Source organism: Cyanistes caeruleus, chromosome 3 (genome assembly GCF_971803275.1).
Source record: "Cyanistes caeruleus chromosome 3, bCyaCae1.hap1.1, whole genome shotgun sequence".
Taxonomy (NCBI): domain Eukaryota; kingdom Metazoa; phylum Chordata; class Aves; order Passeriformes; family Paridae; genus Cyanistes; species Cyanistes caeruleus.
In genome coordinates, this window is record NC_141703.1 from 109,421,639 (window position 1) to 109,448,973 (window position 27,335).

The window sequence follows — 27,335 nt, forward strand, 5'->3', positions numbered from 1 at the left end:
TGACTGTGTCCATAAGCTCTTTATATCAGTACAGCAGGTACTTTATGCTAGTAGTGTTGGTACTAGAGGAGCATCCTTGAGTGACATTCCTTGAGAAGAGCTCTGAGATCCCACCAGACATTCCTCTACCCAGGCAGTAACAAAGGCAAGAGCCACGAGAGTGTCAGCTCTATTATTTTGTTGCAGAGATTAACTGTTAAGTCAGAGCTGTTACCTGTGGGTGGTGCTGGAGTTACTCTAAAATGGTCTGTACTCAGAAGGGTGAGGTGGCCCATCACTGTTCCCCCAAAGCAGGACATCAGAATTCTTGTTCCCTTTCTTTGTTGGAATTTTTTCTCCTACTGAAAGGAATTACAGGATTTTTGGGTGTTCTCATAAGGAAAGAATCTGTTCTGGTTGAATGCTTCTCCAGATAATTACTGTTGATTGAAATACGAACAGTTGATCCCACAGAGTGTATTCCACCCACCCAAAGCAGATTTTTGGCACAGTTTGCTTTCAAGAAGGTGTTGTGTTTTCTGACTCCTGAAGTGAGCATTTAATTTTTTTAAACACCCCAGTGTAGCTCATTTTTCCATTGAAGAAATGTGTATTTCAGGGTTGTCATCAACCAGCTCTGATTTTCCCTTTCTGTGTGTAAGTGAAGAATCTGCATAAGCAGAGGTATGGATATATCTTTCCATCTTTCCTCAGAGTTTTAAGCTCTGCATGTGTTGGTGATAGTAATGGTGTTGTCATTGGCACCCCCCCAAAAAAAGGAAATGGGCCTTTCTAAGTCACATTTTTGCCATTGTGCTTACGCAGCGATGTCTTCTTTTTTATCTTCATTTTTATCTTCTTGCTATTACATCTCCACCCAATATCCCACACTCTTATCTGTACAGCAGCTCTGATGACATTTAGCTGTGCCATTGCTCTGTCTCTATTCCTGTTTGGTGGTATTTGATGTGATGCCTGAAGAATACTAATTTTCCTGTGCCTGACCATTGATGCAGGGATGGGAGGGAAAGCAGAGCCAAGGTGTAGCAGTTGTGTGGATTTTCTGTCTGTGCAAGGGAGGGCTGCTACATGTTCTTACGCTGCCTGTTAGCCAGGGGAAGCAGAGACTTCAGCTACACTCAAGATTAGCAGGCATTTGTTTCTCAGTTTTCTGCTGAATTTAGTTCCCTGCACTTCCTTACTTCTTAGACTCCCAAATGGTTCAGAGTTTGTTTTTTACATACACCTGTAAGGAATTCTTCACATTCCCACTCCCTCCATCCCCAGCAAAAGCACAGCATTGAAATTACTGACCCTCCACTTTCAGAGTAGGTAACCCAAGTAGTAGGGGTGCAGCGAGAAGACCTTACACTGCATTTTGCTTTTGCAGAGAACCTCCTGTTTGGAGGGAGAAGGATGATCTGTAGCTAAATGGCTCAGGTAACCCCTGGCAGTGACAGATGTGAGGGGTGTGGAAGTCACACGTTGGGTTACCGGAGTGTCATTTTGTCACTGCTGTTGGCACACAGAGCTGTGGCTTGATGCCAGCTGTACCTGGTACAGCTTTGTCAACAGCTGCATCACCTACCTGGATGCTGTGAAATGGTGGCTAACATGAGTAACAGAGGTTCTTCTCAGTGCATAGACAGACATCTTTTATTACTGAGGAAAGGAAACTGAGTTTACCATTTATTTTTTAATACAATGAAAGGAGGAACCCCAGGAAACAACATTATATACAAAACACCCATGGTAAACAGCAGCTCACTTGCTACAATGACACAGATACGAAGCTGAGAAGGTCTCACAGAAACCATTTGTATGCAATTCACTGAATACAGCATAAGGCAATAGAAAATGTGATCCAGAGTATTATTGCTTAATGAAAAATGAACCAAATAACCTGCCCATCAAGCATATAAAAATAACCTGATGCTGGCCATATTTGTCAGGGACTTTTTGTTTCTTTTAGAAGGAGTTACTGAAAGCGTTACTGGAAACTGTGGTGATGTAGAGAGGTTTGGCACACTGCAAAAGACAAGCCCTTCTCTGGGAGGCTGCACAGTCACCAGCCAGGAGCAGAAGAGAGAGCATGGGATAGTGAGAGGGAAAACATGCTGGTACAACTGGCAGAGCTGTGGTGTGGCTGGCAAGGTGCAATTGCAGTGTGGTTGTGGGGAAGAACAGTGCTGGAAATCAGCAAAACTGGAAGTTTTGCCAAGAGACAGTGGTCAGCCTGCAAGGAGCTGGTGGTTTGTGCTGGAACAAGCTGAAAGAACAGGAAACCTGAAAAGTGTGAGACATGTCACTCATGCACCAAGTCCTGCCTTTTAGAGACAGCCTGATTTCTGTCACTTGTGTTCTGTTTGCAACCAGAACACACAAGTGCAATTGTTTTCTTATTCCCCAGTTTACCTCTCCTCTGTCAAAAACTCCTCTGTAAGAATGTTCTGAAGTTCCCATTACACTTGGTACAGTGGGAAAGCAGTAAAAAGGTGATGGCACAGCATGACTCTGCAGGAGTAGAAAGGGAGCATTGTCTATTTTTTACTTAATCTCAGTGCTCAGTATCGTCTAAACCACTTTTAATCCTATTTTTTTCCAGCAGTTTCTCAATATGTACCGAGTAGAAAAAATGAAATGGATGGACTGTGTCTTTGCTGTGTTCTAGGAAGATAAGCAGCTCAAGTGACAACACATCCCACAAAGAGGATGGCATTGTGCCTTCAGACTTTGGTTTGCCCTGATAATGTGGATGGAACAGTGAGGAAATGGGTACAGCTTGCAGAGCAAAAGAGAAAAACATTCCAGTCAAACTCAGGGCAGAGTTAGGTTAGTAGGCAGAGTTGCTTAGGAAGCTTATTGGGGGTTGGGGCATTTTCCTCCTTTCCCCTCAAAATGAGAAACCTTTTTTTCCTACACAGTAGGCAAGAATGTCACCCGGATCCGATGAGTCCTGTCCAATGTTAGCATCCTGTAGGGAAATTCCTTCTAGTCCTGGCTGGGTAGAGAGAACACCGGCAGAAAGCAACGTTCAGTGCAAAGTAACTGTTTGCAACCTTACGTTGCTGTGAGAAACACCCAAAAATCTGCAGAGCTTTCCCTATCAAGTGTCCCATGGCAGATGTACACACAGAGGCAGACCCATGTTTCTAAAGCAAGGCCCCGAGTTACATTTGATCACAGTAGCTACACACGAGATCACCACTGGCTGCCACACAAGTTCCAATGGGGCTTTACAGGTGTGCGTGGGAAGGAATGCAGGTGAAAACTCGGCCATGTGTGTGCTCACACAGCAACTGAATGGAGGAGCTGTGCCTCAGTGCTTGGGGTGGCAAGGCTGTCCTTTCAGGAGAGAAAGGTTATGAGAACTTTTGCCACTGCAGTGGATAAGCAATATTAATGAGCTCTTAGGAGTGCTGCCAGCGTGTGTAACATTCCCTAGAAAGTCTTGTAGCGCTGCAAAGAAGCATGAGGCGCATAGACTCACTTCCAAAGTGTCTTTTTCTCATGAAACAATGTGTCCACTATTGCCTCTTTAGTGGAGAAGGGATGTGTACCTGTAATGGTCGAGTCCAAATCCACAATCTTCCAGAAGGGAGAACAGATACCTGTGTGAGGCTGAATATAAAAGAAGTTTTAGCTTCTCCCACTTGCAACATGGAGGCACAAACTGAAGAGATTGCAGGTCAGGGTTTGGGGTCTCCCAAAGGGCAGCTCTGTGTTACTGAAGGGGTAGGTGGGCATGGGCTCCCTGCTGGGCTCTGCAGGCCCCTGATTCTCACAGAGGCAGCGTCGAGCCAGAGGTTCCTGAAGTCTCGACCTGGTGTGCCACCGATGACATCCTCCTGTCCCGCGGCAGGAACACGGAGGGTCCTCTCAGCTGGAATCCCAGCGACCTGGATGCAAGGAAGGCACGGCACAGGCAGGGTTTGCATTCCTTCGCAGGAGGTTGTGCTGTCAGCCGTGGTGAGCAGTTTGCTGCTGCTGCCACCCCCTCGCAGAGAGCCAAAGGGTCCGTGCAGCAAGCATCGCTGTACAGTGTGGAGTCTGCAGTGCGGGATGCACAGCGTGAAGAACCTGAGGAAAAGATTTCACTGGGGTTTGTTTTTTGTTTTGCACACCTTAAATGTTCCCCAGTAACGCTGCAGAGCCGAGGAACAGGTATCAGCTGCGGGAGCCCTCCACAAGAGGGCTCCTGGTCCCTAAATTCGGAGCTGTTCGGAGCGGGCAGTGCAGCCAGCTGCAGCCTGGCCCAGCGCTTCCTGCAAAACCCTCGGGAACGGAGGGAGGATGACTTAATGAACGTGATTCCCTATTTAAGCAGCAGCAGGACATGGCTCGGTGCATCACGAGATGGCAGTCAGGCACTAAGGAAGCACAGCTTCCATCCCAGTCCACAGAGAGCAGCTGTCCTAGGCAATGGAGTCGAGAAGCACCAGCTTCCAGCTACACCAGCTACAGGAAAATCTTGGCAAACTTTTATAATTTTAAAAAAATGGGTTTATTCTGTAGGTGAACTCCTGCCACTCCCATCACAAAACTCCCCAAAATTCTTGCTAACCAAGGCTCTAGTATCTGTTCCAGACAGGGCCTTCCCCAGAGGAAAACATCAGTGGGTGGTCAGGTTTGGAAATGAGACAAGTGGCCCAAATGAGAGTTTCCCCTCCTTTCCATCTCAAAACTATTAAACTTCTAGATTCTGCAGTGCACAGTTTGACAAAGACTTCCAGGACCCCACAGCTGTTGCTCTAGGGCATTACCCTGGCAATTCCTCAGGCATTATCCTGGCAATTCTGCATGCTGCGGTGAGAGCAGGAGATGCAGTCACCTGGATAATGATGTGAATAAAAACAGTTAGCTGCTAATCTTCCCTTAAGTCTCTTCACTTAAGTGTCTTTTTGGAGGACACAGCCCTGAAAACTGCTGAGCTTTCAAGCCAAAGCAAATATAATCCTTTGTAATCATAAAACCTTGGCAAACCAGATTTCCCCAGCCCATCTTTTGTAGCATCCCATTATCGAAAGTAACTCATTTTAAAATATGAATGTTTTCTGGGAAAGTTTGAGGGAGGAAACTTTTCCTTCTCCTTTCCTCCAGCTGCTGAAGGGAATGGACACATCTCAGGATTGGAGTCGCGTGTCTGATCATTCTGGGAAAGCTGGAGTTGTTCTTTTCTTCCTCCCTCCCTTACCACCATTTGCTCAATCCTCAATTTCTATCATCAGTGATGCTAAGGCATCAAATCAGGCACATGGCTCTCAGGGAATCAGCCAGAACCTCTGCGGGGTGAAGCCATATGTGGCACCTGAGGTAGGGATGAGTAACTCACAAATGAGGACAGGCACTGAAAGACTGCCCAGTGTTTATTTGGGAAGCCCATAAAATGAGTACAGGGGCAATGGCAGGGGATGTCCCTGCAGATCCTGACAGCTGGATGACACAGGGTGTTTTGAGCTAACATTGCACAAGCATTTAATACTATTTGAGGAACAGTTTTGCCAAGAGAAGAGTGAAAGAAACTACCTGCAAATGTGATCTGGTCATACAGATGATGTTTCAGCTGTCCCTTTAGAGCTTGTGGGTGCCTTTGTATATTCTTTCACGCCCTCATCCACCGAATCCTGGTGCTTACAACAGTGAGAACAAACTGAAAAAGAAGATCCATTGTTATTGTATGAATATGGTCATAGTCTGATCTGATAGAAAGCTCTGTTACAAATAAATATTATCTATATAGTGTCATATTGGATAAAACTGCTCTTGTTAGCACAGGGCTAGAACCTCAGCTTGGCACAAAAACAGGTTGCTACATGCTGAGATAAGGTCAGAAGGGAAATAATGATGGTTACATCATTACATGGTTACATGTCACTAATTGCAGTTTACCTATCGAGTGAAAGAATGCTGGTGTTAAAACCAACAAACTCTTTCAAGTGCTTTAAGAGGATCTCAGATTAAGCAGATCCCCTTAATATCTCACCATCTATGACTGAATTTTAGTAGTTCAAGTTGAATCTTGTGCAATTGTGCTCGCACAAATTATGCAACGTGAACCCTAAACCATTGTTTAGGTGACCTCTAATCTTGGTGCTTTGTATTTTCATTCTTAAATTACTGCAAAACAGGCTGCGAGCTCCTCAGAGTAGGTGGTTGTGAACGTCAACAAAGCACCTGATTGTTTTGGCCACCACAACAATGAGGCATCTGAAAACTCTTACTTCCGTTTTTGTTTTGCTCTGCTTTTCTGTTCTTCCCTCCCACACTTCGGCTCTTTGAAGCATGGCTTTTTGAGCGCAGAAAGCACTCTTAGCAACTCCTGACTCAGCTTTCCACAGCCCAGAACAAGAGGTGCTCTCAGACCTATTCTGCACTCCCAGGAGAGCTCTTGAAAGGTGACCTGCAGCAGCACCCACATGAAGCACCCTTAGGGCAGAGGTTTCTCTTCCCAGACAGGTGGCATGCACAGGAGCACTGAAATGGGACAGCTACACAAACTGGAAAGCTGGATGGAGGCTCTGGCTTTAGTTTCTTACACTTCATACAGTTTCTTTTACAGTTTTCTTCCATGCCTGGCCTGGAGAGTGGCTGAACCAAATAGCACCACCTGACTCAGCAAATCTATTCCCTGTGCATATTATGGAAGTGGGACTAAAAGGGAAATTCTAGTTAATGCAGCCATGTGCCATGCTGTTTGTAGGTGATTGCATTCTACCACATGGGTCTGCTTTTTACATCTGCTTTAAAAGCAATTCCGTTCTTATATAAAAGGCTATCTCAGAGTGCTCCAGGATCTTGCTAATTTAATGGTAAGGAACCTTTTAATTTCCAGCCTATATTTGTTGAGAGCCAAATCTTCCGATTCCAGTTCATTTTCTCCTATAATTAGAAGTTCATTATACATGCAGCTAACAGCACAGGCTGTGATCAACTGTGATTTTCTTGGTTTCAGCCTGCTTGTTGCTTTCCTGTTGACACAGCCCCAGGGAACAGCAGGGGAGAAGAACAGGCACTGGTGTCATAAGGGCACAAGGGTGGAAAATGAGGAGGTGCACAGGTGTGACCCAGAGTCACTGCCTTCCAGAAGCTTCCTTTCTTTGTGATAAAACACTGAAAGCAAATTAGCCCAGCTTGACTCAATGGTCACATTGGTTTTTGAAGGGATGTGGTTGATGAAGAGGGGAAAAGAAAAATAATAATGAGACCTCCACACATCTGACTTGGGAGTGAACTTGTCTGAAGTTGAAGTAAAGGTATCACAAGACATAAGCATGGCAAACTTACAGGTATCTGTAAGTGGACTGAGTCCTTGCTGCCCAGAAAAACCTTTTCCAACAGGGAATACCATGGCCAGATGGTGTAAGTGGCCTGAGCATAGAGCCCTCAGTGTGGGATTCTTGTCCCCAGATGTGGCTTCCCCAGTGACCTGACAGAGCTCAGCTGGGTGTTATTTATCCTCATGCGTTGCAAGGCCTGCTGTCATTCTCCAGAACTGCTCTGCAAAGCTGATCGTAGGGTGTGGATAAGGCACCTGCTGCTCCTGCTGACTTTCAATCTTACCTGCCTTTATAAATCTATTAAATGCCTGCCCACATCTTCAGGGACTTTCTAGCAAGGTCAGTTTAGACATGATTAGGAGCAACAGCTAACAGATAGGATTTTTTTCAAGAGAAAAAAGTAAATTACTCAGCTGTCCACTAACCCTGAGATATTTAAGGTCCCCTTTGCCATTGAAAAACTCTTGGTTGGAGACTTGTCTGGAGTTACTGAAGACTTCATAAGATGGGACCAGACACTTTACCTGTGCCGTTTTTGTCCATACAAAGAATATAAATCTAACTCTCCTGGTTGGTGTTCTCATAAAAGTAGGACATTGCTATGCTTTCCTGTGGCCCTAACACTAGGTATTTTTGTTACTTTGGCTCAGTGACTTTCTGGGAGATTAAGTAGGGTGTGGAGAGAGATCCTATTTTGAAACTCTCAGTGCTCAGCTGTATCTATCATGATCACCAACATTCTTGGCATTTTAAAGCATCTTAAAGCATCTTAATACATAAAAATGAGCCCTTGTGAACCTCTTCATTATACCTGATTTTGGAAATATTTTGATCTGCTGTCAAAACTCCCTGTCACCTCTTCACCCTCAAACCTGAACTCAAGTGTTGCCTGCACACAAAATGTAGAAAACTCATGAGCTAGACTTAGATTTTGTGACAGTGGATGCTGAAGAGGAAAAAGGAAAAAAAAAAAAAAAAAAAAAAAAAGGAAATGAGAAAAATAAGAAGGTACAGAAATACCTAGTGTGACAGTAAAGTTTCTATAAATGTGTATCCTACATAGAAACTCCATCAGCACCGAGACACCTTCTTGAAAAAGGAAGTGCACTTACCATGCCTTGGGAGGTATCTTGCTGCCAGGGTGATAGCCAGGAGGAAGGTGATAACGATGATAATTGAAGCAGTAATGACATTATAAGGTGGAGGCGCAGGAGGAACAACACAATCGTTTGTTTTTTCTGAGGCAGGAGAAATAAAACATGATATTGGCATTTTTATGTGAGAGCAGGTATGTGAATTTCAGGGGTTCTGGCCAAATTCTATCTCAGCTGTTCAGCCTGAAAATGGACTTAATAAACAAGCAAACAAAGCTGGCACCTAAATTTCTTCCATTCACCCACATTTGCTATGGGCTGAAATTTTTAACATATCCACAGAATAAAAAAGCTGTGTCTTTGTCCAGAACAGGACTGAGACAGGGAATATTTTAAAACACAGAAGCTGTTTCAGGGAAATGAGCTAGGCTTGGTGGGAAAGCCTGCATTCACAGCTAGAAAATTTCTGTTCTCAAAGGTACTCTGCAGTTTTCCTTACTGCTTTAATCAGATTTATGCCTAATTCTTTTCCCTTTGGATCTACAGGTGAAGGAGAATGATGCATTTAACAGTCTAGAATAGAACTTTTTTCTGCATGGCAGGAACTGTGGCAGAGTTCAGTTTTAGCAGGTCTGGAGACTTTGGCTTTTCACCATTGGAGATGGTGGAAAATCCCATTCTACCACTGGGATTCTAGAGATAGAGATAGATAGATAGATAGATAGATAGATAGATAGATAGATAGATAGATAGATAGATAGATAGATAGATAGATAGATAGATAAATACTGGGGCATTCTTGCACAGGACAGGACTTGCTGCATGTCCATAGGTCTGCAGACCTATGTGCACAAACCTTCAGTTTTCCACCATCTGCATCTGGCAGAGGTAAGCATCATCCCACTCCTAAGCCATTAATTGGCCTGATCTGCTGTTCAGTCCTCCCCTCACTCTGTAGGGGTTGCCTTCTACATTTACCAGAGGCTCTGTTCTGTCTGTAATTCAGTGTTCATGAAAGGTTTTTTTGGAGGATCATTTACACCATGCCAAAATGGGAGTGGTTCCACATCCCAAAAGTCAGAAAGTGGGGGGTTTGTGACTGCTGTGGCTGTGTCACTGTTGGCTGCACCCTCCTCTGATTACTGCTTTTGTTGTTGTTGTTGTTGCTTTCTTTTTCTGTGTAGTGAGCTATTCATAACGTTATTCTCCCTTCATTAGGGACATTATGCTCTACATCCAGCAATAGCCAGTATTCATAAAGCACTAGTTCCTGGCATTTGTTCTGAAGCTGAATGGCACCTCTCCCCACAAGCCCCTTTGATTTTAGTAAGGTAGATGAATAAGCTACCTTGATGAATAAGGTATAATTCCCTAGGAAACATACTGCTTCTCTATCTTCCCTTGAAGGTGCCCTTATCTCTACAGTAAAAACATCAGGCCCAGAGACATTTCAGAGTACTTTTTTGGTAACAACATTAAAAAAAAAAAATCCTTTTGGTTTTACGAATTTTCTTGCAAATCCCCTTCTACCGCAAAACATCTGGAATGTAGTGTGCTGCTTTCCCTCATGCTGTTTCCATTTGTGCCTCAAGCTTTTCAAAGCACAGCCTTATCTATTATGCCATCACTTCTGAGCCATGCTCAGTGATGGAATTCTTTTCGTATGAGTTAACCCCATGTTACATTTGAAAGCAGAATTTTGTCTAGACCCCAGCTGACAGTTTCTTTCACTGAAGCAGGGACAAACAAGCTTGTTAAATGAGGAAATTATTTTAAAGTGCAGCCTGTGGCTTTTAAAGCACGCATGTTTCTCTGGTCCCTCTGTTCAAATACCAGGTCTGTGTCACACAGCTGGCAGCAAGACTGTGCTGGTACAGAGGGGCACGGGATGGTGGCAGCCCCAGCCTGTGGGAGCCACCAGGTGTGACCAGATCACAACAGGATCCAGTTCAGCTCCCAGCCCAGCTGCAGCAGAGCAGCAGGGAGACAGAACTGCCTCTGCTTGTCAGTCACTGTTGTAATTCTCCCTTCCCACCCCGGCTATCTCGCAGCCTTTGAAATATTTCGGTGTGTAGTTCACAGGCAGGATCATTGGGTGATCTTTGCATGAACACTTGCACAAAATCTACTGCATTCTCAGAAAGGCAACCCAGCAGATTCAACAAAATGGTTTTGTTACAGAAAACATTAATAAAACATACTCAGAAGCAAACTGGTGGACTTGGCAAAGCCACTGTATTCAACGAAGCAAGTGATGTTGACGTCTTTGGTCACGTTGAGCAGCAGTTTTCCAGTGACATTGTATGGGCTGAGGCTGGACTCGGACACCCAGCTGGCATTCCACTCCATGGACACGTTGTTGAGGGCTCCAGAGATTTTGGGCTTGGGGAAACCTCCGTGAGAAGAACATGTTATCACCATCTCAGTCAGCTCGCAAGAATCAGCGGACACTTCTGCCGTTATGTTGGGCTTGCTGAAGTCAGCTGAAGTGAGAGAGATTTGGTTACCATTCTGTCAGGCCACAGTGAGGTTTGCAGCCCCCAAAACCCACAGTCAAAGCAAGGATCCCACTCTCACAGAGCAGTCACCATGGGAGTTTTTTCTGCCCATGGTCTAGGATACCATGCAAGCAGTCACTAGTGAAAGAAACTTGCTCAGCACTGTGTGGCTGAGCAGTGGCAAGCAAGGAGAGACAGTTTTACTTCCAGGCCCATTGTCTGTTGAGCAATATGACACTGCCATCCAGCCTGGAAAATCCCTTCAGGCATCCCAGCCTGGTTCCAGCATTTCCCCTTCCTGATCCCCACAATAACTTGATCCCACTTCACCAGAGGGAGCAGACGTCTGCCATAATTATTACAGCTGGCCTGTTAGGACAGCAAGGGGATTTCTGGCTGTAAAGAAACTGGAGTATTTGCAGACAGGAAAAGAGATACATAGTTTTATATTTTTTATGCAGTTAACTTCTCAACCCTCATGGTTAAAAAAGGGTGCTGGCAGTACACTTCCCTTTTTTCATACCAATTCCCAGAAAGATCACTGAATTTATTTCATTGCACATGTGCCCTCTCAGGCCAGCAGGAAATGGCCAGACCTCAGGAGCTTGTCTTTTTTTTTGTTGCCCAATCTCCTTCCAGATGAGGCATGCTCCTTCACTGACTTCACTGACTGGAAGATTCATGTAACTATCTGCTGTTATAGGTATTAAAATACATGTATATATTTATATATGTCACCAGTATCCTTGGTTGAAATCAACTGTCACAAAAACACTGGTGGAAATGGAAAATGTCAGTGGAACTTTTTGTGGCCTCTAAGAAAAGATTCAGATTCATTTTGAACAAAGGAACTCAGTTTCTTTAATGTAAAAAGCCTCAAAGCTCTATGATGAATTCGGCTTTAGGCTGTGGAGCTGCAGTGCAGCCAGTTCCACCGGGGTTTGGATGCAGGGCTGGGATGCTGCCCTGGCCACCCTATTTCTTTTTCAGCTTGAATGCTTGCCAGGCACTAAGGGCTTGGTCTTGCTTTGCCCCAAAGACAGCAGGGGCTGCCTCAGGCACCCATCACCAGTGGTGTCTGGGGAGGGCCCCAGGAGGGATCCTTTCACAAGAGGAAGGCATCAAGGGAAGGAGGTTGGGTTGGCGGTGGGAAAAAAAATTTTCTGTACCTGGGGTAGCTTTAGAAAGGTAAGAAGGGAGGCTGCTGGAATGGAAGCAGATAACACACCTTCCACACCTTCCACACCTGCTGCAGTATGGATAAGCTTGGAAGAGCATCCTTCACCCCCAGAGGCTGGCACTGGAGAGCCTCAGGTGTCAGGATGCAATCCACCCACCTGTCACAAAGAGGATGACAGACTCGTCACACACAACAACGGAGTTGCGCTGAACCACACACTGGTAAGAGCCATTGTCCAGGATTTCCACGAGGGAGATCCACAGGGTGAGGTTCCAGGGGTCCATCTCTATCCGGTTCCGGTACCGCTCGTGCTTGGAGATCATATTCCCCTCTGAGTAGGCCAGCACCACGTCCGTAATGTTCTTCTGCCAGTAGACCCGGTACTTGTGTAGGCTTTCTGAGCTGGGAATTTCATGGCAACAAGGCAGGCTGACCTTCTCCCCCACTTTGCTTCTGACTATTTTCTTCTCCAGTGCTTGGCCTGCAGGTGAGGAGCAAACAAAAGTCAGTGAGTCAGTGGTACAGCCTTGTGCCAGGACCTGCTGCCTAAAGCTCACCCCTTTTGGCTGTGACTGCTCACATCCCTCATCAGCCACCGAGCTGTTTCACAGCTTCAGCTCTGCACTGAGGGGAGCCACCCCTGGGCATTGCCTCCTACATCATGCTCCACTGCTACTCAGGATCATGACCCAGCAGGTACACAAGGACTGCTGCATGGATTGCTGAAGGCAAAGGCAGGAGAGTTGCTTGCCTGAACATAAATTTTGCTGGCCCCTGTAAAAGTAGGGATAGAAATGCACATGCACAAACTGCTATCTCCTCTGCTTCCCTTTTCAGAGTCCGGTGTTTGGAAAAATCTGTGTCGCTCTCCAATGGCTTCTCTTTATGCTTAACAGGGCCACAGTGGACTATTTGTTCAGGGGCACTGGGGGACTTTTGGTAGTTACTTTTTTGTAAAAGGAAAGAGACCCAAAACTTTCAAGATCCCAGAAACCAGAATCAACCCTACAATGATACACAAAGGTTGCAGCCACACTTGTCATCAGCCTTCCAGCAATAGCAAGTGAACAATTTTGCCTAGTCTAGGTAGAACAAATTTATCTGTGTGAAAGCTCATGGGACAACTTGGAACCAGCACAGATGTTCCCCAACTCCTGGTCTGTGACTGTGCCAGTGGCACACCTGGAGTACAGCCATGTCCTGACAACACTGAGACCCTTGCAGGGTGCAGTTAGGTACAACTCTGGCCACGTGAGCAGTAATTCCCCTGCTAAGCACCCTGCTCCCGGGACCCGCCTTGCTTTGCCACTCCTTCCTCTTTCCAGTGGGTAAAGGTTCACAGGGCTGCCATCCAGGGAGCAGCCTAGCAAGGAGTTCCTGCTGCTGCTGCAGGGTGACCCAGCATGGACACACAGCCCTGTGCTGCACCACAGGACAGGTGGCTGGGCTTTCAGCTGAGTTAGGGCAAGCCTGGGGATGATGTGCACTAGGCTTGGTTAGTCCAGATCAGGCTGCTCTCTGTCCTGCTTGCCTCGGCCTCGCTGCCTCAGCATCATCTCCAGTGGTGGAAGTGGGATATCAATCTGCTCCACTCCACTGACTGAGAGCAGAAAAACAAGGAAATAGCTGTCTTCAGGACAGAAGAGATTCAGATTCCCTCTTCTTTCCCTGCAGAACACATCTCAGTAACCACACCTGAGAGGGGAAGCAGGAAAGTCCTGACAGGCGGTGTGTCACTGATAGGGACAGCGCAGCATCACCCATCAGTGGAGGGGAGAGCCCACGTGCAAAGCCTCTGCCTGAAGTGTGAGCTGAGCAATGCACAAAGCTGAGCCTCAGAACTGCCACCTCCCCAGCAAAGCCTGGCTGGTGCTGGCTCACTCTTGATAGTCCCAGCCTAGCTGCAGCCACGCTGTCCAGAGGCAGAGTGCAGCGCTGTGACCGGGATGTTGCGGCATTCGCATTCAGCCGCTGTCCAAGGCGGCCACAAGCTGCTTGCCTGCCAGGCCTCATTTGCTTAGCAGTGACTCACAGACCCTGGGGTGACACACAGACCCTGGGGCCACTGCCACAACAGGAGCCCTGTGGCACAGCCCTGTGACTTGCTCACAATCCTACAGCTGCCTGTGCTGGGGGGAGACAAGAGGATGCTCAGCCAGTGCCCTGCCGCAGCTGGAGCTCGGGGCTGATTGCTGGAGTAGAGCCCAGACACAAAGCCTGGGACAGAACATTTAACGTGGTGTGGCACTTAGGGACAGGGTTTGTTGGTGGACTTGGCAGGGCTGAGTTAAAGGTTGGGCTGAAAGATCTTAAAGGTCTTTTCCAACCTAAATGATTCTGTGATTCTGTGGAATAAATTTCACTCCCCTCCCCCGCTGCACACCCACCCCTGTCCCACTTGAATATTTGACATTAAATCTGTAGGAAACACACCAAAAAATACTGTGGATGTCCTGGTGACACTATGGAATGTTTTAATATTAGTTAAATAAAATAGAATATGTAATTAAATTAGAAACTTCTTATTTAACTGGTTTCCCTCCACTCAGCCACTCCACTGGTCTTCCAAAGGGAAAGTTTCTATATTTCCCCCTTACTTCCTGTACTTCCCCTTCTAATGCATTGCAGATCCTGAGCAGCCAAGCTGGGGCAGACCAAGAGTTGCTCACAATGACCTCTGTCAGCCATCAGCTGAAAGCAAAATGAGAGAGAAATGAATTCTTCCACACAGGAGAAAATCTGCCTTGTCTTGCCAACCTTTGCAGCCTAAAATTCAGGATTTCTTGACATCAGCATTTAAATTGCTACTGCTAGATCTACCCTGCAGGAAGAGTTCTTGCCCTTTCAGGAATGCCCTTTCAGGAATGCACATATAATTTTGGCATTCACAACATCCTCTGGCAATGACTTGTGCAGTTTGATTACATGCTGTGTGAGAAAGCATTTCCTTCTGTTCACTTTAAAAGCAGCCCACTTTAGGCTGTGATTCTTTAAGTTCCTTCTCCTGCACCTCTGTGTTTGTGTGTACATGTGCTTTTATCTTTGACCACATCTTTGCTTGTTCTCACAGTGCAGCTCTTATTATTATTGGAGAGTCTCGAAAGAGCGGCCAGTCAAACATCCAGTCAAAATCTGGGATTGATAAAGACCATTTTCTATTTTCTTCAGCAGCAATAGGGGAAGAGTAGGCGTATAGAAAATGTCAGGGTGACATCACATCATGAGTTGCATGAGGTTCTCCCTACCTTGCCCCTCAGAGTCTCCTTTGCAACCAAAAGGAGAACAAAAACCTCCTTGGGAGTACATGTGCAGGGGCTGGAAACTCCTGCTGATGTCATGTCTACCCTTAAAAGGCTCTGCACCCTTGAAACTGCAACCTGAATGCTGCAAGCCTGAAGGAACCAAAGTCCATGAAGAGTCATTCAGCCCTACAAAAGTCCCCTTTCGCTTTAGAGGTGAACTGCAAAGCAAAAATGAAAATCCAGTTCTGTGCCGAATGCTCTCTGCAGCCAGGCTGTGGGGAAGGTATTCACCATGGAAATAATTTTTAATGACTTTTCAAGAAAAAGATCTCTCCTCTTGCCATCCCTCTGAAGCTCACCACTCTCTTGCTGTGCACACACATCACTCCATTGTTGAAAGTGGCATGTGGCAATGCTGAACTGATGGAAGGGCTGACTTTCTCTTCCCTGGGCAGAAAAGCTTGCTTCCTTCAAACTATGTCTGTGCTGCAAATGCCCCAGGCAGTGGGGCTAGCTGGAACAGAAAGGAATATAGCAAAGAATTGTGTCTTCTTGCTTGCTCTGAGAGTCAGGAGAGCTGTTGAGCCCATATCCCTATTTCCCTCACTCTTTGCCCAAGCCTTGACTCAGAAATTCCCCATCCACAGAGAGCTTTGTTATCCTGACCACAACTGCAGTCAGACAGCAAATGAGAGCAGATTTCCTCTGGCACAGAAGTCTTGCAGACATTTGACAGTAAAAGGCAACTAAAGACCTCGCAATGCTCTGGAGAAGCAGCCTCAAACTGTTGGAAACCTCCAAATAAGTCCTGGTTAACAGAAGCTCCCAAGCCATTCTTTTTCTCTTGCATTCCCCATTTCTCTGCCCTTCTGAGCCTTGCCTTGCTTTTTTCCCTTCTGGTTCCCTCTTTATCTTTGCAACAGCAGCTGGTATCTCTACTCGTAAATTACTGGCATCACTGACTTTGCCTAGGACTGTGCACCTGGGATTCCCACTCTGCAGGTAATTCTGCAGCTCAGACCCCTCATTTTCTGGGAACAGCACATTCACCCCAAACTTGCCTGATTTATTCTTTGAGGGCAATGCAGTATTTTGCAGGGATTTCCAAGCAAAACAGACAATGAGTCGAAAAATCAATTTTGAAAAGCTGAATCTTTAAAAGACTAGACACTCCCCCTTGATCTTGTCTTTATCTGGGGTGATTTTACCAATGAGGAATGAAATTCTCTCCAGGCTTTCCATGGAGCCAAAAGCCAGCAAATGTCCTGTGCTACATGGGGGTATGTGGAATGCTTCATGTTTAAATCAGTGACTCCTGAGAACACACTGATGGCAGAAAGACGCTGGTAGATGCCCAGATAACTTCTATGTGGAGACACTGGTTCAGAAGTGCATAAAAACACTGCCTTCCCCTGTGTTTCATTGTAAAGACTCTGTGCCCTAATAAATATGGGATGAAACAGAGAAAAGTGGGTGCTGTAAGGCCCTGCTGGCTGTCCTCTTTACGGAGCCTGTGGCTGCAGATTAACCCAGGTGTGAGTGCCTGACCAGCCTCTGAGGCTCCTCCTTCACAGACTCCACTCCAGCAAGCTCAGCATGCAAAGAGATGTCTTGGCAGACATGAAAAGGAAGAGTAGCCCTTTCCCCTTGCATAACCCCAGGCCCAGCCTCTCATCACAAACCATAGCCCTGCTGCTGCTCTGGGCCGCTGTGGCGAAGCAAAGCAGCTGCAAATCCAGATGTTTTGCTCAGGTCAAGTTCCATTACCTATCCCAAACGTGGTTAGAGAGGGGAGCAGAAAAGAAGGCCATCCTTGCTTGCCTCTGTGCTGTAACCTCGGGGTACCCCATACACGGTTTTATGCACTTCCCATCTTTACACTGCCACATTCCTGCTAAACAAAAGAATAACCCTGGCTTGCCCAGCTCTAAACTGTAGATTTGGCAATTATTATAACACTCCCAGGGTGTTTTGGTGTCCCTCTCCATCAGCAGTCCTCTGTTCCACTGTAATGCTGTTTTATTTTGTGTTTGTTTGCATATCTTCACCTTTAGTGAAGAAATCTTTGAAGCCATGAAGTGGCTGTGAAAACCAGAGGGCAATCTGCAATTAGCATTTGAGAAGACAAAAGGGAATCTGAAATACTTTGGTAGAGGGGCTGGCTCCAGCCAGCTGACACCTCTTGCTCCAGCTCAGTTTTCGGTACTTGAGGAGATGAAAATCTGCTTTCTGAGTCAGCCTGGGACAAGCCCGCTGGCCGGGTATGTCCAGCCGTGTTTGTCATTGAGTAAAATCGCAACTCTGCACAAATCACCGGCAATTCTCCCATCTTGGCACAGGCCAGGAGGTCAGATCCAAGCAAGGAGCTGGATATGGAACCAGAATGACTTGGAGATGGGGACTAGATCGTGTGTTAGATCTGCTCCCCCGCTGTAGAGTGCACCACACGGACGCTGCTCAAGGAGGAAAGGATGGAGAGACCTCGCTTTGCCCCCTGCAAACCAGCAGGGACACACGGCCGTGGGGACAGAAGGACATCTTTGACTTGGAGAAAGGAGCAAAAGAAGAGTCTGAGCCTTCTCCCTTTCTGCACTCCCAGCCCATGGAATGTCACCCTGCTACAATAAACAAGGGCAGGGAGGGCCCCTAAATCTGGATGTCCTCAGATTTGCATATTTTAGTTCCTTTAGAGATCAAATTCCTGTATCTTGCTCAGCACTTCTTTAGATTTCCCAGTTTGGGAGCCGAAACTAGATGTGGCATTTGTGTAAGACGAGCTGGTGGGGGAGATCTGTCACAAAGACAGACAAAAATAAATTTGTTAATTTTTCCCCCTGCAGTCTCCATCTCTTGCTGACAGGATCACTTTGTACTTCCTCTATATTCATCTCCCAGCTGAAGATGTTCTCAGATAATTCTCCTAATTCCTCCAGTACCACTGCCATGCATGCTACTGTCCTCACAGCAGTTTCTGCAATTGAGGTCCTCCCCACTGCTTAAGGCTGTAGTTTTCTTCAGAGCTTACTAAATCTCTGTCTCACATGTTCCCCAAGCAGCCAGCCCTCTCTTGAAACTGATAGAAGGTGAAAGTACCCAGTAACTAGGAAAATCAAGTACGATACCTCTCACAGAAGCCCACTTCAAAGTCGAAAAATTACAATTTTTAATTTTTTTTTCTTTTTTTCCTGCTGAAGTACTTGCCCACAGCCATAGCAACACTCACCAGTGCAGCTACCAACGCTGCAGGCCTGCCAAGCATTATCTTGTTAGAGAAACTGGTCTGTGCTCAGGCACTGACTCACAGATGCTCTGCAGACAGCCCCGACCTCACCCGCTGCTGGAGCAGGGATTACACAGCCCTAGATAAGAGCGTGGCATGGAGAATGGTGATTAGCTGGAGGACACTGGGGAACCAGAGCAGAGCAGAGGGCTCTGTCAGCTCCATGAGCTGCAGAGGGAGTGGAATGAGAGGCAGGGGCTGCTGGAGGCACCGTCCAGGAGCACTGAGGGCAGGGAAAAGGGGCTCTCTTGTTTTTAGGAAGCGGTGTCTGACAGAGAGCTCTGTTCTCTCTGAAGCACTTCCCCCGGAACAGGGACCAAATCCTTGTCTGCAGGGCATTTCAAAGGACACCAGAGGGTACCAGCTAAGGCAAGAGCAGCGCTGTGCAGGGAGACTTTCTTCAATCGTCTTTTCTAACAGCCTTTTATGCGATGTGGTAGGAATTGGAGCCAAAAGGTGGCTGCCCTTTGAGTGCAGGATAGGTAGAAATGCCACCATTAGCCATCAGTCAGCACTTTCTTTTCAGTCAGGGAGTCCCCTGGGACCAATGATATTTTAAAAGCATAACAGTGAAAAAGCAGAAGCAAAGCCTGTGGCATTTTTTGAGTTGGGAAAGATTTACATATTCTCAAATGAACTCCTGAGACTCCCGATGCTGATGCCCCTCTGAGGGGACAGAACAGCTACAATTAAACATAAAGTTAATCTATTTTAAAACAGAGCTGACCTCCTTCTGCCAAATGAACAGAATTCACTGCATCCTGCCTTGCCACCCTATGGAAGATGCCACATCCACATGTGCACAGCATTTGTACAGGGAAACACGTTTAAAAAGGAAGGAGAAGCCTTCAGCCTGGAGAAGAGGAGGTTCCAGGGGGACCTTAGAGCAGCCTTCCAGTGCTTAAAAGGAGACTTAAAGAAGGCTGGAGAGGGACTTTTCACAAGGGCATATAGCAATAGGACAAGGGAGAATGGCCTCAAGCTGAAGGAGGGAAGGTTTAGATAAGATATTAGGAAGAAATTATTTATTATGGCGGGGGTGAGGTGCTGGCTCAGGTTGTCCAGGGAAGCTGTGGATGCCCCAGCCCTGAAGGTGTTGAAGGCCAATTTGGGAAGGACTCTGAGCCACCTGGTCATGTGGAACTGTCCATGGCAGGGAGATTAGAACAAATTGAGCTTTAAGATTCCTTCCAACACAAACTCTGTAATTCTTTGAGAATTTCTCTGAATGTGGAAATCCTCTCCCAGCTTGGCATGACCCTGGGATGCAGGCAGACAACAAACTCACACTGATCTCATGCCTTTCCCATGTAAGCAGAGGGAATCTGGCTCCCCTTTCCCTTCCAATCCTCTCCAGAGTCTGGTTCAAGATACCAGTCTTAAAAGAAAAGAAAAAAGAAACTTTCTGCTAAGCTGGAAGATGAAGTAGATCATCCAGGGATCAGATATGTGCAGAGAAGAGGAGGATCACATAGCCAGAGAGGAGCAGGACTGCATCTTTTGGTGGCAATGACCCATTTGTACCCCTCAACTGTGACTCCTGTCAGCATCCGTCCCCCTCCAGGGTGCACAGCATAGGTGAAAAAGCAAACTGGCTCAGAAAAAAACTAACTCACCACAAGAGAGGCAGAGGGATAACATCAGTCATTTATGTCAGATTAATTGACCCCATTAAACCACACTTGGAACTCAGAATCAAGGCAGTGATGTGCAGGAAAGGTGTGAAGGCGTAAGGGTGGCACCTTCTGCTTACCAGAATTAATCTACCACAATTAGTAAAAGCGTCCACTCCGAACTTTGCATGTTTAAATGCAGGAATGTCCAACATGCACACTGCAAAAGTCTCAGTGATCCCAGAAATGCAAAAAAGCTGTTGCAGTCAGAGCAACATGAGGTCACTGGAGCTATCTGGGTTCATTCCGATCTAACTGGAAAAAGGAAATTATGTGGGTGAAAGGAACATTTGACCCATAGCCTTACAAACTTGGCATTTAGACTTTTGACTGTATTTTGTGTGTAAAAATGTAGCTTGTCCAAGTTTAATTTTCTGTGGTTTTTTTTTTTTCCTAAATAATTCTTTCATTTAAGAAGCAGTCAAGAGAAGAAGTAAAACAGTCTCTATAAGCAAAAAGCAGTAGGGTTTAGCTGTGTTTCTGTTTCCCCTCTTACTGCAGGTTTCACTCTGGCTGGACTGACAGACAGAAAAAGGAGTTCCTTAGATCCACTGCCCTTGTTTTTGAAGCATGTCTTGTCTTTTTCTGCATGTCTGGAACAGGAGACAGAAACTCTTCCGAAAAAAAGAAATTAAAACAACAGCTGAAAGCATGAAGAGGAATAAGTCAGAAACTCAATTTGCATCCAGTGATCAAATGGGCAAATCCGGTATGTAAAGAAAAATTTGTGCCATCTCTGCCGTAAAATTGGCCCCAGCACAACCCATACCAGAGCTGGCACAGAAATTAGACACCAAGCACCTAAAATTGCCAGACACTTCAATATTTAGGGCTGGCCACAAAACAGGGATTCTTTCTCAGCCCTCATTGTCCCTTTCTGAAACCCAGCTCCACTCTGAGCTCTTCACTGGGAGTAACACAAAGGATTCCTGGAATGTGTTATTTGTGAGCCAGTGCTCTCTCACACAAGTGTATGTTGCCCCTCCCTTCCCAACCCTCCAGTAACTTAGAAAAGCTGTAGGGAATTTTCTTCCAAACTTCTCAAAAAATTTCACCCCTGGGAAGAAACCGAGAGCTAAGTGGTCCCCAGCTAGAAGAAAATACTCCAGGGAAGTTTAAAAATACTCCATGGGCATAAAGCTGGGGTTGCTGTGTCACTGAAGTCAGTGCCTATGCTTTGTTTGCACACAGGGCAGGGAAAGGTCATACTGAGGGGCTTCAAGCTATATTTTTCTAGATAAACTGGGGACTGAGAACATCCTACAGTTTGTAGGTAGCTGTGAAGGTGCAATGGCTTGACGAAACCAAGCCCATGGGGATACCAGCAGTGCATTCAGATCATAAGTAAAAAAGTTTTTGCTGTAACTAAGCTGTTTTGCCACTTTGTGCTGAGACAACAGGGTGTTGTTCATGGGCATCAGTGTCTCCAGCAGCAGTTGACATCCCAGACACAGCTCTAATTTACACTGGCATTTCAGGGGGGCACCTCAGGTGAACGTCAGAATAGCAAAATTCAATTCAAAGGAAAATAAATGGATCTACATAGCTTGCACATACATGAAATTCCTATGAAAGACAACCATCAAATCAACCTTCAACCTTTCCTATGAAAGACAACCCTCAAATCCCTTCTAATTAAGCCCCCCATTAATGCCTTCCACTGCTACAATATGAAAATTCAGCCTAGCATCCCCTCTGTTACTATTTCGCTCACATGGGCTTTACAGAGGGCACCTGTTTCCATCCTAGAATGCTACCTGAACTTTGCAGTGCTACATCAGGGAGGTGTGCCAGCATCAGGACACCTGGGCCAAACCAAGGGCACGGGCTCTGGGAGCCAGCCCTGACTGTGCCTTGATGTGGCCACGAGCAGCCCCATGAGGGGTCAGTCCTGGAAATGCTGGCTGTGGTGACTCACTCGGTATTGCATGGGAAGTCACTGCCAGGGTGGTGGCAGACACCCAGGGCTCCACTATTTCACCACAACAAGGTCAGAACCCAGTCCTTGTGGTCCCTGTGGGCAACGCTGAGAAGGCATCGCCCACAAGCACCAGGAAAGCTTTTCAAGCCCAGTCCTTTGTGGGCACTGCACCACGTATTTTCATGGAGCAATCTAATGCAGGAATGCTGATCTTTGGAGAGAAAGGGTTCAGAGTGTGTGTGAGTGCATGCAGAGAGAGAAGTAAGTGCATCAGCTGTCCTGTTCTTATCATCTGCCAAGCCCCTGCTCCTGAAGCACCGTGACTTCCATTGACTTGTTGCTAGAGAAGCATCTAAAAATTGTGTCTCAAAAGTACAACTAGATAAACACTTAATTTTCTATTATCAAACTTGTATTTCTAGCAGTGGATATTAGCATGCATCAAACTATACATCCAAGTATACATCCTTTAGCCAAGGAACCAGAATCATTTTCAGAGAAATTACATGAGTGGAGAATTACCATATGCTCATAATTACATTATTGACATACCACAGGCTCTTAAACCACTGAGAGAGAAACAGTTCTGCTCATGATAGATTGTTTGCCTGATGCAAATACAAGCAAAGTATATTTGTGCTTGATAAATGCTTTGCAAACACAGAGACAGGGGAAAGAGTGAGGGGAAGACAGAAGAGCAGAGATCCCAGAGAGGCATTTGAGGTTGTTGCTTTCTTTACAAGTGAGTTCTGCAATTCATTCCCTGCTAAATTCTCCAAGTTTTATCTTAAAATTCTGAGACTGCAACTCGAAACCTGGCATCAAATATCTCCCAGTTTCCCAATAGCAGCATGAAAAGTTCCTAATTTTGCATTGCTTGATTTTTAAGGAAAGCCTCAGTGCAGCCCAGGTTTGCTCTAGAGGATTGTTAGCTGCAGTGAAACACTAAAATTTACAATAAGCATAACTTATCTTGCAGCCACAACAAACTCCAGCTCAGAAGTGAATTTTGTGTGGTTTCCAGGTTAAGATTTCACACATCTGAGAAGACCCATCCCAAGCCTGTTGAGGCGAGGAGCGATCTGCGTGAGCTTTGTGGCAAGTCCTCAGAAAAGGACAGGGAACAGCTCAGGCAGGACTTCACCGGGGATTTGTGTTATTGGAGAAAGAACTCACTCTGCTCTGTGCTGAGCTGCCCAGGAGGTGCAGAGCGCTCAGAGCTGCCATCTTTCCCTGTCATCTCCACCACACACCCACTTTCAACCACCCAAAAAGCTGCAGAAACCACCCCGCCACCGAGGCCGAAGCCCAGGGGGTTGCGCCACGTGCTCCCCACAGACATCAGCTGACCAAAACCACCCTCATTTCTCTCACCCTGGCTGCGATGGGAGCTCACCCTGCCTCTCTGGGAGCCAGCAGCCTGGTGCAATGGGCCTGGGAAGCTGAGAGCTGGGGGCTCTTCACTGAAGTGCCAGCACCCCAAACCCTGGCCTGGGCTCAGCCCTGGCAGAAGGCACCAGGAGTGTCCTGAGGAGAGCCACCATCCCCTGTTGACCATCACAGGGGCGCTGCTGCTGGTGCCCAGCCCCTTCCCACACTCCCATTCTGGTTCCTGCTTACCCATCCCAAGGCAGAGCAGCACGAAGAGCCCGAGCCCCAGCCACGTCCTCGACGCCAGCGCCAGTGGGGAGGCAAGCAGGCACATCATCTTCCTGTAGCTCCTGGGCTGGGAGGAGAGGGCAGAATGGTTATGGCAGCGGAGCCTGAGGAGTCACAGCACCCTGCACTGCGTCCCTCTCCTTCCTGCCTGCTGCCAGCACCACAAGCCCCGAGCTCAAGCCCAGCCTGCCCCATTTCCCTGCCCCGGTACCTGTCGTTTCCCTGGTCCAGCAGCACCGAGGCCACCCCTGAGGCCGGGAGGAGGCAGGGGGCTCAGTGCCAGGCCATGGGGGCCTGGCTGCTGTCACAGGCTGCCAGAACCCTCTCTGACAGGCTGCAGGGGGAAGTCTCGGTGCCGGGAGGCTGCTCGGCCTCATAAGTCACCTCACACCGCCCACGGCTTCCTCGCGGGGCGTGCGCCAGGATGCAGCCACCCTCGTCACCCCGACTGCCTTCATCCCTTGGGGTGCTCCGGGTGTCCCTCCAGCCCGGAGGGTGTCAGGCCAAAGAACCCTGCCTGTGAATGTGTCAGGCAGTGCTGGGGGCTTCGGAGGTTCAAATGCAGCTGAGTGAAACCCTGACGCTGCTTTGGGAATAGCTGTATAAAGTTAGGTTTGAAATGAAACAAAACGCCCGCACCACCATTTCAGGCCCGGCAGGGTAGGATGCAATCCACCAAGAAATGGATTTTCCAAAGAAAATATAAGAAGCATTGCTTAGGCTGCACGTGATGGATGTCATGGCTGAGCACCTGGACAGGGAGTAGGATGTGACAGCAGGGCTGAATTTGGATGGCTGTGGTGTCACCAGAGAGCATCCACCAGCAAGGTGGAAGTGCAAGGAGCACTTGCTCCCCAGCACCGTCCTGCCTTCCCCAGAAAGCACCCAGAGCTCACCCAGCTCTGGATGGGGCCGGGGACAGGCATGGACCATCCCTGCTTTAAAGCCTGGAAGGGCAGAGCCATCACCAGCACAAGGGGCCAAACAAAGCCAGGGCCAAACACAGCCAGTCCAGAGCAAATCCTGGGCAGAAAAACAAACCACTTAGGAAATAAGAGCCTGAGAGAGTAAATGCATGCTAAAGTGATGTAGATTTGTACAGATACTGCACACCTTCCTGCAAAATAAAATAAACCCTGGTACAGTGTAAGAAGTTACAGTGTGAGGGGTTTTATTTAGCTGTAATAATCACAGCAAGAGGGTTGCATACCAATAAAACCTGATATTCTTCAAGGAGGAAAAAAAAAGTGCAAATACAAATGAAGAGTAAAATAATTTATTTAAATGCAGATTTCTGGTTTGCTGGTTTAAATTATTTTGATTTAAATGAAATGCATCCTTTCTATCAGAAATGATTTGCTGCTACATTGCTCCAGGTTTTCTTCAGTACAGGTCCCTTGAATTAGATAGATTAGATGGACTGGGTTGAATTACAAATCAGAATTTTATTTTGACATAATTAAAACGATGGTATTCTGTAGGGAAATCAAATGCAGGTTATAACATTTCTGTAAAAGAGAAAATCATTGTATATGAAATGGCTGAGAGGAGTCTGTTACTGAGTCAGACTGGCACTTTCTACATTGCAGGGTTTTGAGTGCCTGTGTTTTGTGTTTTGGGCTATGATCTAAATCCTGTACATTTGTACTCCATCCTTGCATTTTCTAGCAGCATGGTTTGCAAATGCAGATGACAGTAGCACCACGGGTTTACGTAGAAGTGTTTCCATGGTGCTCAGAGAAGAAGAAAGTATCACTAATACAGCCAGCCATACACAGCTTCCTTAAGTCACAGCCCCAGCTCTCAGGCAGGGACAGCCTCTCTGTGAGTCAGATGGAGTAAACTTTCTCCTGCTAGTCCAATCATGAATCCATACCATTACAGAGTTACTGGCAACCCTGTTACAGCTGTACAGTTCATCACCTCACTTTCATTTCAAATTCAAGCATTTTAAAAATGCCTATTTCTGCCATTAGCATATCACAACAAGAAGGAAACTCCAGCTTGTTACATTTGCACCTGTATTTCTTCCTCAGGACTTAACCTGCTTTTGGATGAGGAGTCACAGGGAGAGTAACAGAGCTCATCAGCTGCCAGACTGTAGTAAAGGAAGTATCACAGCCCCTTATTACACACAGAAGAACACGCACCAGCTAAGCCTGCCTAAATTTTAGATAGAGAGCTGAACTCAAGGGTGTTATTCTCACTCAGGGCTCCTTCTCTTTTCCTAGGCATTGCAGTTCTTGGTACCTTCTCCTCTGGAGATCTCCCTGACTGCAAGGAGACTGAAGTAACAGAGAGAGAGGAGCAGCCAAGTGCTTTGTTCGGCTTTGATCAGAGGCAGAAGTCATAATTTTTCCATCACCTAAAGCTTCCCTAAGCATATATCATGTCCTTGATTCATGGAATCCATCAGTTCAAGGGAAGAGGTGTTATGCATCTTTAGGATGTTAACAAAGTTGAAGGACTCCTATATATTGAAGTCACAGTACAGAAGACACTGCTTTTTTGAGCACTGCAGAGAGTAGTATAAGCCCACCAATTCACAGCAAAATCCCCATAGAAATAAGGTTTCTTGTGCACTTGATTAGGCCTTCATCATTTCACTTCTGTGTGCTCCAGAAACAGCTTTAAATAGGTAGGAGTATTGCAGAAGAGAAGCTAAGATTTAATAAGAAAGGATGGTTAAATTCTGCTAAAAACATTTACTGCAGAAAAGAGGAAGATGTGAGAGCATCACACAACTACATTTTTCCATTACTTACCCAGAAAACCATTAGGGAAAAAGCAGAAAAGACAAGCGAAATTTTGCAGCATATGTGCTGTGTAGAGGAAATTAATTTTGGTAATCAGCACTTGTGGTAGAAATCCTTTGCGCTCAAAGGGAAGTCTTTTCAAATACATTGCTGCAAGCGTTCTCCTGCAGACCCACTGACATCACCAACTTTTTCCACCTCTGCAGAAATGCACTTCCAGTGCATTGGAACATTTATTGATTGTCAAGAACATACAAAGAAGCCACAACCTCCCTCTCTTTCTCAGTCGACGTCTCAGAGAGATATCAGAAAGGTCAGGACTGGGTAAACACTAAACCAAAACACAGCACCTACTCTCCCACTGAGGATTCATAACCACACTCCCTCCTACAGGACTGGGACACCTTTCACTGTTTTCAAGGTGAACAGCCATTCCAATCTGTGTTAATCTGAACTAAAAGCACATCTGTGTACTTTTAATACCAGAACATCCAGGTTGAATGGGAAGTACCCAAGATATGTTTCCAGAGATGTACATCACCAAAACATTGTTGTGCAAATGCCCTAAAAGCATCTTTGTCAGAGAAATGATCCCATTGCAAGGCAGAATAACATTTTTAGTGGTATTTTTTTTCATAAAATCATAGAATTAGGTTGGAAAAGACCTTTAAGATCAATTAGGCCAACTGTTAACCCAGAACTGCTGGGTTAGTCCATGACTAAACCATGTCCTTAAGCACCATGTCTACATGTCTTTTAAATAACTCCAGGGATGG

At 46.4% G+C, this 27,335-nt stretch overlaps 2 protein-coding genes and 1 long non-coding RNA gene across 6 annotated transcripts in view; 1 reads left to right on the forward strand and 2 right to left on the reverse strand.

The window, feature by feature from the left end:
* LOC147654432 (uncharacterized) overlaps positions 1-27,335 on the reverse strand; it is a 749,593-nt gene that overhangs the window by 244,858 nt on the left and 477,400 nt on the right. The window lies entirely within an intron of this gene.
* On the reverse strand, positions 1,618-26,804 carry CD80 (CD80 molecule). Of its 4 annotated transcripts, none has more exons than XM_086884144.1 (7): positions 26,569-26,804; positions 23,765-23,870; positions 12,186-12,509; positions 10,552-10,833; positions 8,369-8,494; positions 5,506-5,629; positions 1,618-4,059 (listed from the first exon to the last, which is right to left on the reverse strand). In XM_086884144.1, the coding sequence occupies exons 1-6, from the start codon at positions 26,578-26,580 to the stop codon at positions 5,523-5,525; spliced, it is 957 nt and encodes a 318-aa protein (XP_086740270.1). In that variant the 5' UTR covers positions 26,581-26,804; the 3' UTR covers positions 1,618-4,059; positions 5,506-5,522. The 4 variants fall into 4 exon arrangements, with proteins under 4 accessions (XP_086740270.1, XP_086740271.1, XP_086740272.1 ...); XM_086884145.1 differs by lacking the exon at positions 26,569-26,804 and adding an exon at positions 24,015-26,459; XM_086884146.1 differs by lacking the exon at positions 26,569-26,804 and adding an exon at positions 24,015-24,154 and having other exon boundaries at positions 23,765-23,865.
* On the forward strand, positions 20,725-24,953 carry LOC147654434 (uncharacterized). The gene is made up of 2 exons (XR_015285416.1): positions 20,725-20,932; positions 23,169-24,953. It is a non-coding gene; the product is annotated as an uncharacterized LOC147654434 (long non-coding RNA).

Bases quoted from the DNA above. Each gene is read 5' to 3' on its own strand.
- CD80 (XM_086884144.1), bottom strand. The intron at 12,510-23,764 runs GTAAGCAGGAAC...CCTCACCTGCAG, and splicing joins GCTGCTCTGCCTTGGGATGG to GCCAAGCACTGGAGAAGAAA. The intron at 10,834-12,185 runs GTGGGTGGATTG...CTCTCACTTCAG, and splicing joins TGTCATCCTCTTTGTGACAG to CTGACTTCAGCAAGCCCAAC.